This window comes from Sinocyclocheilus rhinocerous, unplaced genomic scaffold (assembly GCF_001515625.1).
Source record: "Sinocyclocheilus rhinocerous isolate Xijiao unplaced genomic scaffold, SAMN03320098_v1.1 scaffold463, whole genome shotgun sequence".
NCBI classification, from domain to species: Eukaryota; Metazoa; Chordata; class Actinopteri; order Cypriniformes; family Cyprinidae; genus Sinocyclocheilus; species Sinocyclocheilus rhinocerous.
In genome coordinates this window covers 337,765-349,846 of record NW_015627535.1, presented here as the reverse complement: position 1 = coordinate 349,846, position 12,082 = coordinate 337,765, and the positions used below count along the sequence as shown (strand labels likewise).

Here is a 12,082-nt window from a genome sequence, read left to right as displayed (position 1 = left end):
ACTAATAAATTTTTTATATATATATATTTTTATTATTTTTTTTTTTTTTAACAAGTCTGTTCATGCACACCATACAGGTCTTTTCCAATGGGCCCCATGTTCCTCCGGGCTCTTCCCAGCCGCCTCACCCTACTCGATGTGATCTTGCCCGGCGAGCTCCGTCCCGCCTGCAGCAGCTCACCAGGCTGCCATAACAAGTGCAGGTACCGGAGCTCCGTGTCCGCTGACGGTCGGGTTCGGTTGAGCCTCAGCGCGCTCAGCGTGTCCAGACGGGAGATACTGAACCCGACCGCACCTGCAGCCTCCATCGGCGTCTCCTCCTCCCGTTTCTCGCCGTCTCTCGCCGCAGGTCCGTTCGCTACCGTGTACTCTCCCTCCGAACTGGACCGGTCGCCATCCGAGGCGGCGGCAACAAGTGGGCTCGACACGTCCATACTAATAAGGCGTCTACTGCACTAAAGTCAGCATGTAAATGTCAGTAACGTACCGCCAGAATGTAAATACTGTATCTGTTGCACAAACCTAACGCAGCATTGTTACACTAGCAGTATTCTTCAAAACTGCATTTCGAGCTAAGTTTTAAATAAAGAAACGTTGCTTTTGCGTTAATTTCATTGTAATTTAATTTTGTGATGTTGAATCCAAACCGTTCCGTGTTCTGACAAGCACTGAACTCTGAGTCTATTTGAGCCAAAATGGCGCTGTTTCAATGTTTTGCGCCCGTTTTCAGTAAAACACGTCTGCATTGCTTAGTCTGAATTCATCGTGACCAAGGCAGCCAATCAACATCGATGTTGTTAAAGCGCTCTTCCAATCAGAGAACGTATCGTCATAACGTAGTAAATATACGTACGTAATTTTTTTTAGAAAAAGTGATTTCTGGCTTATTTTATTAATTTTTTTATGAAAACGATTAGAGTGTTGAATTTATTGAAAATTTCTGCATTTATGTTAGTTATGATTAGCACGTTATCCCCACTAGTGGACCCTCAGTAAACTTACACAAGGGACACAAAATGTAAAAGTAAAAATATATTCAAATAATTGAACAATTCACATGCTAAATCTGCTAAAAGATGTGTGCATAATATTTCCTACTCTGGATTAAATCAGGAACTCAGAACATGCTTAACTCACATTTTGACAGCATTACACATGACAAACAAAACCGACTGAATTTTTATGTTTTTTTCTTTGAGAACAAATGTTTGAGTTTGAAGTTTATTTCATTTTCTGCTTAGCAATACTGAGATTGAATTATTGCAGAAAGTGCACTGAAAGACAAAATACTCAAGAAATATAAAAGCAGATATTCAAAACATATTCAATAATATTACACCAATGAATACTAAAAAAATATACATATGTTAAAACATGTTAATTTCATAAACGACTACAATGACGTTTTATGCTACAAAATATATAACCAGACACACCTTTCTGTAATTAATTATTGAGATGGGATGTACATGCATGTCAAACCAAGGAAAAACTTTTCTGATATACCTTTAACAACTGTATAAAAAAACACCAAACCCAACACCATAAAACAGTATATAAATCTATACTTTGGTTTATAAAAACTATGGCAAGGCAATACTCATTATTTAACTTAACTGTATGTTTGATCGTAGTCTCAGGATGCTGGATGCGGGACGTTTTCTATGGAAATGTAAGTAAATTGAGAAATGGGAGGTAGATTAACAGGATTTTAGCAGGACAGATTTGGTCTTTGGTACCGTTAATGCCCTTCAAAGGTCAAAGTTCATAGTTGAAACAACTGCAGCGCCAGCATGTTTCAGGTATTCAGATACTGAAGTGTCTCCCTGATGATCTGCCATAAGTCCTGCCTCACGGGCATGTTGCCATAGGTGGCTATTTCCCACAATGCCCTGCTTTCTTAAATAACCTTGACGGCAGAAGAGGGGTGGGGTACGACTGGTGAGGGACAGAAGGAAACAGGATTCTGAAGAAAAAGGACACACAGAGGCACATAATAAATGATTAAGTCCTGCAAGAAAAGCTGCAAAAAGTAACTCCTCTGCTGTTTTTTGAAAGAAGTCTCTTTTGCTCACCAAGGCTGCATTTATTTGACCACAAATGCAGTAAAAACACTAAGATTGTGAAATATGATCACAATTTAAAATAGCTGTAATAACGTTGTAGTAAATAACTGTGGCAAAGGTGAATTATCAGCATCATCACTCCAGTCTTCAGTGTCACATGATCCTTCAGGAATCATTCTGATATGCTGATCAAGAAACATTTCTTATTATTATCAGTGTTGAAAAGTGCACTGAAAGACAAAATACTCAAGAAATATAAAAGCAGATATTCAAAACATATTCAATAATATTACACCAATGAATACTAAAAAAATATACATATGTTAAAACATGTTAATTTCATAAACGACTACAATGACGTTTTATGCTACAAAATATATAACCAGACACACCTTTCTGTAATTAATTATTGAGATGGGATGTACATGCATGTCAAACCAAGGAAAAACTTTTCTGATATACCTTTAACAACTGTATAAAAAAACACCAAACCCAACACCATAAAACAGTATATAAATCTATACTTTGGTTTATAAAAACTATGGCAAGGCAATACTCATTATTTAACTTAACTGTATGTTTGATCGTAGTCTCAGGATGCTGGATGCGGGACGTTTTCTATGGAAATGTAAGTAAATTGAGAAATGGGAGGTAGATTAACAGGATTTTAGCAGGACAGATTTGGTCTTTGGTACCGTTAATGCCCTTCAAAGGTCAAAGTTCATAGTTGAAACAACTGCAGCGCCAGCATGTTTCAGGTATTCAGATACTGAAGTGTCTCCCTGATGATCTGCCATAAGTCCTGCCTCACGGGCATGTTGCCATAGGTGGCTATTTCCCACAATGCCCTGCTTTCTTAAATAACCTTGACGGCAGAAGAGGGGTGGGGTACGACTGGTGAGGGACAGAAGGAAACAGGATTCTGAAGAAAAAGGACACACAGAGGCACATAATAAATGATTAAGTCCTGCACAATTTAAAATAGCTGTAATAACGTTGTAGTAAATAACTGTGGCAAAGGTGAATTATCAGCATCATCACTCCAGTCTTCAGTGTCACATGATCCTTCAGGAATCATTCTGATATGCTGATCAAGAAACATTTCTTATTATTATCAGTGTTGAAAACAGTTGTGCTGCTTCATATTTTTGTAGAAACTGATACATTTTCTGGACTCTTTGATGAATAGAAAGTTTAAAAGAACAGCATTTAATTTGAGAATTTGAGAATTATTGGCACTCAAAAAATGTCTCAGAAGAACATTTCTGTACTGACCAGCATAAAAGGCCCTGAGGTCAGTTTGGAGGCAGTGCTCGAGGAAGCGTCTGAGAGGTTGGCTGTGTGATATGGGCTGATCCCATTCAGTTAAGAAGTCCTCAACCATGTGATGAACGGCCTCAGGTCGTGGTAGTGGCCAGCTAACAGGACGCTGTTTCATATCTTTCTCTAGAGAAACAGAGCACACTGATTTTCATATTCCAGTACGTGATTATGATAGAATATCAGGAACAGGATAGTCCAAAATGTTTTCTCAACAACATCCCAATCTCATACACGTCCACATATGTGAGATTAAGAATTACTTTGCTCTGTATCCACTATATAGAAATCAACAGAACATGTTAGAGCAGCTCTTCACCTGTAGGTAGTGTGTTGTAGTAGTACAGGACCGGATGGAGGAAGTTGGACCTCCAGGCTTTGGTCCATTCTGACTCAGCTCGACCTGGTCCTAGCGTATCAGTCTGGTTTAGTCCATACTGCATGACCAAGACCAGAAGACCATGATCCGAAAGGGGCCGTCCAGATAGAGCAGACAGCTGGGGCAAGGCCTGTAGAGGAAACTCCTCCAGATATTCACAGTAAGACCTGTGGAAAGAAGGAGGAGAGAGATTTGTGTAGGAAAAAAACAGTTATCACAGTAGCCATATCTAATTTGATATAAATGAAAACAGGCCATGAGGGATAGAATTACAGTCCGTTCAACGTTGTCAAGGTCGGAAGACGGATACAATTTTGGCAACCCATGAGTTTAGAGTTCACTGGACATTTGGAAAGACTGCTCAGTAAAATGTTTGTTTTTTTTAAAAAGAAATTAATACTTTTATTCAGCAAGGATGCATTAAATTGATCAAAAGTGATAGTAAAGACATTTATAATGTTACAAAAGATTTCTATTTCAAATGAGTTATTTTTAACTTCCTATTCAGCAAATAATCCTGAAAATAATGTATTATAGTTTCCACAGAAATATTAAGGAGCACAACTGTTTTCAATAATAATAATAACAATAATAATAAATGTTTCTTGAGCAGCAAATCAGCATATTAGAATGATTTCTAAAGGATCATGTGACACTGAAGACTGGAGTAATGATGCTGAAAATTCAGCTTTGCATCACAGGAATAAATTACATTTTAAAATATATTAGATTAGAAAAGAGCTATTTGAAATTATAATAATATTTCACAATATTGGTGTTTTTACTGTATTTTGATCAAATAAATGCAGCCTTGGTAAGCGTAAGAGACTTCTTCCAAATATAATCTAATCAACCCCAAATTTCATCAGCTGAATGATTGACAACTAAGTACAACATATTGGGTAACACTTTACAATTCCATTAGTTAATGTTAGTTAATGTATTGACTAACATGAACAAACAATGAGCAATACATTTATTACAGTATTTATTCATCTTTGTTAAAGTTAGTTAATGAAATTCAGTTGTACATTGTTAATTCATTAACTAATGTTAACAAGCAAAACTTTTGATTTTAATAATGCATTAGTAAATGTTGAAATTAACATTAGCTGAGATTCATAAATGCTGTAGAAGTATTGTTCATTCTTAGTTCACGTTATCTAAAGTAGTTAACTAATGTTAACAAGCAAAACTTTTGATTTTAATAATGCATTAGTAAATGTTGAAATTAACATTAGCTGAGATTCATAAATGCTGTAGAAGTATTGTTCATTCTTAGTTCACGTTATCTAAAGTAGTTAACTAATGTTAACTAATGAACCTTTTTGTAAAGTGTTACCACATATTGTACTGTACATGCATCCCTTAAAACATTTCTTACCCTCGCAGTAGAATAATGTCCCCAAGAACCCCAAACATCTGATACGGTCCAGAAGCTTCATTCACCCTCCTAAGAATCCAGGACTGCAGCTGACTAATAGATAATTTTGTAGCAAGCCAGGCAATGTTATGGTAACGCTGCTCCAGGATTTTATGAACAGCACGCACTGTAGTAGCAAAACAGAGGAACTTTATTATGACCTCCTACGTTCTTATGACGAACCTGAAATGTTATGTTTAAATGAGGTGTAATGCTTACCAGTTTAGCGGAATCCATGAACAAACCCACCGGCAGACATACGATAATCTCTGGAGTGGGCTGCTGTACCCAGGACAAACATGTTGGGGGTACCTCTGCCTTCATACCAGGCTGTTATTCCTGGCAATCGACCTCGGGCACCACTGCTTTGGGGCGGCCGCGCAGATCTGGATAAGTAATGAAAATATTTTGTCAATGTGACCATAATTACACTACCAGCCAAAAAGCACACCAAAAATATAGTAAAATAGTAATACAGTTAAATATTATTACAATGTAAAATAACTGGGCATATTCATCATTTCGATTGTTGATCTTACCCATCAAAAATGGAAAAGTTAAAACGAAAGCCCAGGCATCGGATCACTCTGTCATATGGCTGTCTGAATGAGAAGTTATCAGTGTGGTAACCAGGCAGATTTTGCCCAGTGACCTTTGAAATGTTGTTGCCATTCTGGTCATCAAGAAGTTCAGTAAGAGTTAAATACAGCTGCTCCTTTCCCTCTGTTGGTGTTTGACTGTTTTTCTTTGCTGTTCTTCTCTTCCCTCCATCTTTTTCTTTATGAACAATGGCAATATCCTCCAGTCTTCCCTCCACTAGGCCGTCTAAAGATTTCAGCTGGTACGTGTCTAATAGCTCATTGTTTACTGCCCTACAAAAGAGAAATGTTCATTTCAACTTAAGGTGCAATCACATTAGCAAAATATTGTGGGCACAAAAGATCCACTGTCTACTGTCAATAGTGTAGCAATGTATGAAGCACAGCTCACACAAAGGTCACTTTCAAACCAAGAAGCTTTCTGTTGGTCAGTGTGGCAAATTCGAGTGACCAACTTGAACCTGTTGTGAAATCTGCGTGGGGAAATATTTGCCCTCACGTGAAACCTGGATAAATCACTTGTGCATTTTGGTTGCAGCTATAAGCAAACTTGAAACCATTCATTTTATACATTATGCAAAAAGTTGGACAGGGTGGAATAAACACCTGAGGTCCCCAACATAGTGTGTCTGCCATGCAAGCCGTACTGGGCTGGGACTATACAAGTGAATCCGGCTCGCTCTACCCAAGATGCTCTGTGCCGTCTCAAAGGCGGAGTTTCCTTTGCCAAGGATTAACACAGCCTGGTCTTTAAACTCCTCAGGATCAGTGGGAATAGACTCGTAACCCTCCACTAGGTCAGAACCAAGAAAACCCACCTGTTGAGGAACCCAAAGGCCAGTGGACACCAACAGAACACTACAGAGACAAAAAAAGATGAAATCGTATTTCAAAGAGACATGACAAGCACTTGAAAACATTATTAAATAAATGTTAAATTAATTAAAGGGTTAGTTCACCCAAAAATGAAAATTCTGTCATTAATTACTCACCCTCGTGTTGTTCCAAACCCGTAAGACCTTCGTTCATCTTCGGAACACAATTTAAGATATTTTTGATGAAATCTGAGGGCTCTCTGACCCTCCCATAGACAGCAAGGTAACTACCACGTTCAAGAAACGTCCAGAAAAGTACCAAGATGATCGACAAAGTAGTCTGTGTGACATCAGTGGTTCAACTGTAAAGTTACAAAGCTACAAGAATACTTTTTTGCGCAAAGCGTAAACCCGTAAGACCTTCGTTCATCTTCGGAACACAATTTAAGATATTTTTGATGAAATCTGAGGGCTCTTTGACCCTCCCATAGACAGCAAGGTAACTACCACGTTCAAGGTCCAGAAAAGTACCAAGATGATCGACAAAGTAGTCCGTGTGACATCAGTGGTTAAACTGTAAAGTTACAAAGCTACAAGAATACTTTTTTGCGCAAAGAAAACAAAAATAACGACTTTATTCCACATTTTCATCTCTACTGCGTCACTTGTGGACGCGCGTTCACGACAGTATCATGACGTGAGCGTGTGAAGGCGCCGGCGCTGACCCTGGGTGGAATAAAGTCGTTATTTTTGTTTTCTTTGCGCAAAAAAGCAAAAAACATTATATTTTGAGAATAAAGTTGTAGCAATACGAGATTAAAGTCGTAATATTTTGAGAATAAAGTCGTAGCAATACGAGATTAAAGTCATTATATTTTGAGAATAAAGTTGTAGCAATACGAGATTAAAGTCGTAATATTTTGAGAATAAAGTCGTAGCAATACGAGATTAAAGTCATTATATTTTGAGAATGAAGTTGTAGCAAGGCCAGTATATTGCATGAATAACATTAATGTGAAAATTCCACCACCTACTCTGCAAAAAAACGTCTGTGGCTTCCAACCTTTCTTTCTTCACATGTGTTTAATTAAAACCAGCAATAAAACGTTCTAAAGGTTGAAGTGGGCTCCAACTCGTTATCTTAAGTTATATTGTTGTCTTTTCTGATAACGACAATAAGTGACAATTCACAAGCTGTTTTATTCACGGTATAATAAATGATCGGGAATAATATTTTCTGTCTTCAAATCCATTAATTATTTGTAGCGCGCAGACACCCAGTAACCGCAATAAGCTTTGTGCTTTGTTGCTTTTAATATAACACAGCTCAGCTTTCAAATCATGTTTTATCATGAAATAAAAATTATAAATGTGTTTTTCCACTTTATTAGATGTTATAGCACGATATAAACGTGAAGGAACATCAGAAGGCATGAAAAACCCCCAGTATAAATTAATGAAACGAATGTCTCATTGTCATCGAAAAGATGATTGATTTACAGCGATCTGTCACGCCACATTAATAAAGAGCGTGAAAAACACATTATTGTAAGACATATTGTTTGTATTTTGCTATAAAACTGAAAGAATTTGAAAGCTGAGACTTTGTTTTATATTAAAAGTACCAAAATCACAAAGCATATTGGGTGGCTGGTGCAATACAAATATTGAATGCATTTCGAAGACGTGAAATATTATTTCCAAGCATACGGTCCTTGTGAGTATATGACACATGGTATGATTTCTGCTAATAATCGCAGTAGAGACGAAAATGTGGAATAAAGTGGTTATTTTTGTTTTCTTTGCGCAAAAAAGCAAAAAAAAAACTTTTCTGGACCTTGAACGTGGTAGTTACCTTGCTGTCTATGGGAGGGTCAGAGAGCCCTCAGATTTCATCAAAAATACCTTAAATTGTGTTCCGAAGATGAACGAAGATCTTACGGGTTTCGAACAACACGAGGGTGAGTAATTAATGACAGAATTTTCATTTTGGGGTGAAATAACCCTGTAAAGGTTAAATTTAATAAATAATTTTAAATTATTTAATTAAATAATTAAATTTGAAATGAAATGCATCATACCTGCACTGATAACTGACACCATTCTGATCAGTCAGAACGTAGCCTTGGTTTTCATTCAAATCTGATGTTTTAATTCTCCCTATATCAGCTCCATATTTAACCTTCAGTCCCAGCTCCTTCACAAACATCGAGAGGTAACGTGGGAAGTCATCAGCACTGGGATAAAGCTCCTGGCTTATTCTCTGAAACAGGAGGTCGGGCCTGTCACTCAACAGGGAGTTCCAATCATGACGCAAGTTGAATTCTTTGTTCCGCCTCCCGGTGTATATTTTATTAATGCTGATGAGCTTTCTGTGGCGAGGATATCTGATATCTGAAAAGAAGACAGTAAAAAAGACATGATTAAACTAGTGTTGTCAAAATGAACGTGTTAACGCATGCGATTATTTTTTTTCAGTTTAACGCGTTAAAATATTTAGCACAACTAACGCAGGAGCAGAGCTAGTGTTGGCTTCCCCACTCACAACTGTTGCTTCTCTCTCTCTTTTTTTTTTGACAAGAATTGCGTTTCTTACTTGAATGCTGCTTTTAAATGCTATAGTGTGAAGATAAACAGCGGATTGTGTGCGGCTCACTCAGGGCGGGGTCTGTGCTAATATATCATCAACAGTCGTGGGCGGGGCCTGTACAAAGTGACGTCACTTTCTGCGAATGGCTGGTTCTGAGACACTGCTTATGAATGAATTTTGCATAATAGGTGCCCTTTAAGTTCATTTAAATGAAAAGTTATTTTTTAAAGTCTAATAAATGCTAAAATTAATAGCTCTCAATTACACTGTAATGTTTAAAGGCTATAGTCAATAGTAAAATATTAGGGTAAAAAAACAATTTCCTAGAGACATCAAGTATTGGTATCAGTGAGCCTTGACTGATGCCATTGAACAAATATTAAAAATATGCTGTCTTTATGTTGTTTCTACATTCATTTGGAGATTGAGTGTGAAATTATTGCAATATAAAAGTATATTTAAAAACGTTAATGCTAAGTGTGATTAATCGCGATTATTTTCAGAAGAAATGTGCGATTAATTAGTTTTTTTTTACACTGATTGACAGCACTAGATTATACGACGGCGTTTTAGTGACACGTAAAATAAAAATAACATTTAAGATTATGAGATTAAAGTCATAATATTTTGAGAATAAAATCTAAATTTCGAGAATAAAGTCGTAGCCATTTGAGATTAAAGTCGTAATATTTTGAGAATAAAGTCGTAGCAATACGAGATTAAAGTCATTATATTTTGAGAATAAAGTTGTAGCAATACGAGATTAAAGTCATTATATTTTGAGAATAAAGTTGTAGCAATACGAGATTAAAGTCGTAATATTTTGAGAATAAAGTCGTAGCAATACGAGATTAAAGTCATTATATTTTGAGAATGAAGTTGTAGCAAGGCCAGTATATTGCATGAATAACATTAATGTGAAAATTCCACCACCTACTCTGCAAAAAAACGTCTGTGGCTTCCAACCTTTCTTTCTTCACATGTGTTTAATTAAAACCAGCAATAAAACGTTCTAAAGGTTGAAGTGGGCTCCAACTCGTTATCTTAAGTTATATTGTTGTCTTTTCTGATAACGACAATAAGTGACAATTCACAAGCTGTTTTATTCACGGTATAATAAATGATCGGGAATAATATTTTCTGTCTTCAAATCCATTAATTATTTGTAGCGCGCAGACACCCAGTAACCGCAATAAGCTTTGTGCTTTGTTGCTTTTAATATAACACAGCTCAGCTTTCAAATCATGTTTTATCATGAAATAAAAATTATAAATGTGTTTTTCCACTTTATTAGATGTTATAGCACGATATAAACGTGAAGGAACATCAGAAGGCATGAAAAACCCCCAGTATAAATTAATGAAACGAATGTCTCATTGTCATCGAAAAGATGATTGATTTACAGCGATCTGTCACGCCACATTAATAAAGAGCGTGAAAAACACATTATTGTAAGACATATTGTTTGTATTTTGCTATAAAACTGAAAGAATTTGAAAGCTGAGACTTTGTTTTATATTAAAAGTACCAAAATCACAAAGCATATTGGGTGGCTGGTGCAATACAAATATTGAATGCATTTCGAAGACGTGAAATATTATTTCCAAGCATACGGTCCTTGTGAGTATATGACACATGGTATGATTTCTGCTAATAATCCCACATATATTCAAATCAGTTGCCAGGTCACCGGAATTTCTCCCAGTGCTCCCAATCCTGGCCATTTGCATGCACAATATAGGCTATACTCTCAAAATATTATAACCTTATTCTCATATGGCTACGACCTAATTCTCAACAACAAAAGTCAACAGCATTTACAACCAATTTGATTTTAAATAGGATATTTTTTCCTTTGGATTGATATGCAATAATGACACAGTGATTTCTTGTTGACTTTAAATATTAATAAAAATGTAAGGAAAAAATGCCACAAAAGTATATATGTTCTATTATTATTATTTAATATGAAGCCTTTTCACATGACATGGCCACGAATTAAGAATTTGTTCCCACAACTTAATAATTCGTTTCCTTATTATAGTAAATTGTGGCCACGTTGTACTAACTGGTTCACTTGTTTTGGTTTAATTAAACCAGGAAACAAATTAGTACAACGTGGTCATGATTTACTAAAACGAGGGAACTGATCCTTAAGTTGTGACCACAATTTAACTAAAATGAAGGAACAAATTAATCTTGGGAACAAATTCTTAATTTGTGGCCACAATATAAATAATTTTTTGTTTGCAGGGCTCTGTAATTTAGCCCTTTTTACTGTAGTAGTTTTGTAATTATTTAGTTTAAAGAGGTCATATGATGCTGCTAAAAAGAACATTATTTTGTGTATTTGGTGTAATGAAATGTGTTTATGCGGTTTAAGGTTAAAAAAACACATTATTTTCCACATACTGTACATTATTGTTTCTCCTTTATGCCCCGCCTTTCTGAAACGCGTTGATTTTTATAAAGCTCATCGGTCTGAAAAAGCGAGGTGTGCTGTGATTGGCCAGCTATCCAGTGCGTTGTGATTGGCCGAATACCTCAAGCGTGTGACGGAAATGTTACGCCCCTTACCATATTGTGATGTTGCCCTGTCAGGCCGGAGCCATGATTCGAAAACATGAAAACCCATTATAAACGAGGCATTCATTGCATCCAGTGGGGACATAATTATGGAATATAATGACTTGTACTGTCTTTATACGCGTTGCATCGCGCCGCGTAAACATAAAACCACGTCTGCATTTGTGATCGGAGAAATGACAAACAACAAGCACTACTCCACACTGCTCAAAACTCGCGTTTGAATCATCAGTGGCAAATTCTTTAAATATAAAAAAGTACTTACAGTCTGTGAGTCAGAACAGCCGGCATTGCAGTCTACTCT

At 36.5% G+C, this 12,082-nt stretch overlaps 2 protein-coding genes across 2 annotated transcripts in view; both read right to left on the bottom strand.

The window, feature by feature from the left end:
* Positions 1 to 709, bottom strand: part of LOC107728844 (ankyrin repeat domain-containing protein 54) — a 5,863-nt gene extending 5,154 nt beyond the window's left edge. The window contains exon 1 of the mRNA XM_016539126.1: positions 71 to 709. Within this exon, the coding sequence (XP_016394612.1) occupies positions 71 to 434 (364 nt within the window). The 5' untranslated portion in view covers positions 435 to 709. The remainder of the gene's footprint in view (positions 1 to 70) is intronic.
* A 1,859-nt stretch (positions 710 to 2,568) lies between these two features.
* The window catches only part of LOC107728836 (FAD-dependent oxidoreductase domain-containing protein 2-like), a 10,532-nt gene continuing 1,018 nt past the window's right edge, over positions 2,569 to 12,082 (bottom strand). The window contains exons 3-8 of the mRNA XM_016539114.1: positions 8,684 to 8,989; positions 6,394 to 6,645; positions 5,728 to 6,060; positions 3,706 to 3,932; positions 3,342 to 3,512; positions 2,569 to 2,988 (exon numbers count right to left, since the gene is read on the bottom strand). Coding sequence (XP_016394600.1) covers positions 2,774 to 2,988; positions 3,342 to 3,512; positions 3,706 to 3,932; positions 5,728 to 6,060; positions 6,394 to 6,645; positions 8,684 to 8,989 — 1,504 coding nt within the window. The 3' untranslated portion in view covers positions 2,569 to 2,773. The remainder of the gene's footprint in view (positions 2,989 to 3,341; positions 3,513 to 3,705; positions 3,933 to 5,727; positions 6,061 to 6,393; positions 6,646 to 8,683; positions 8,990 to 12,082) is intronic.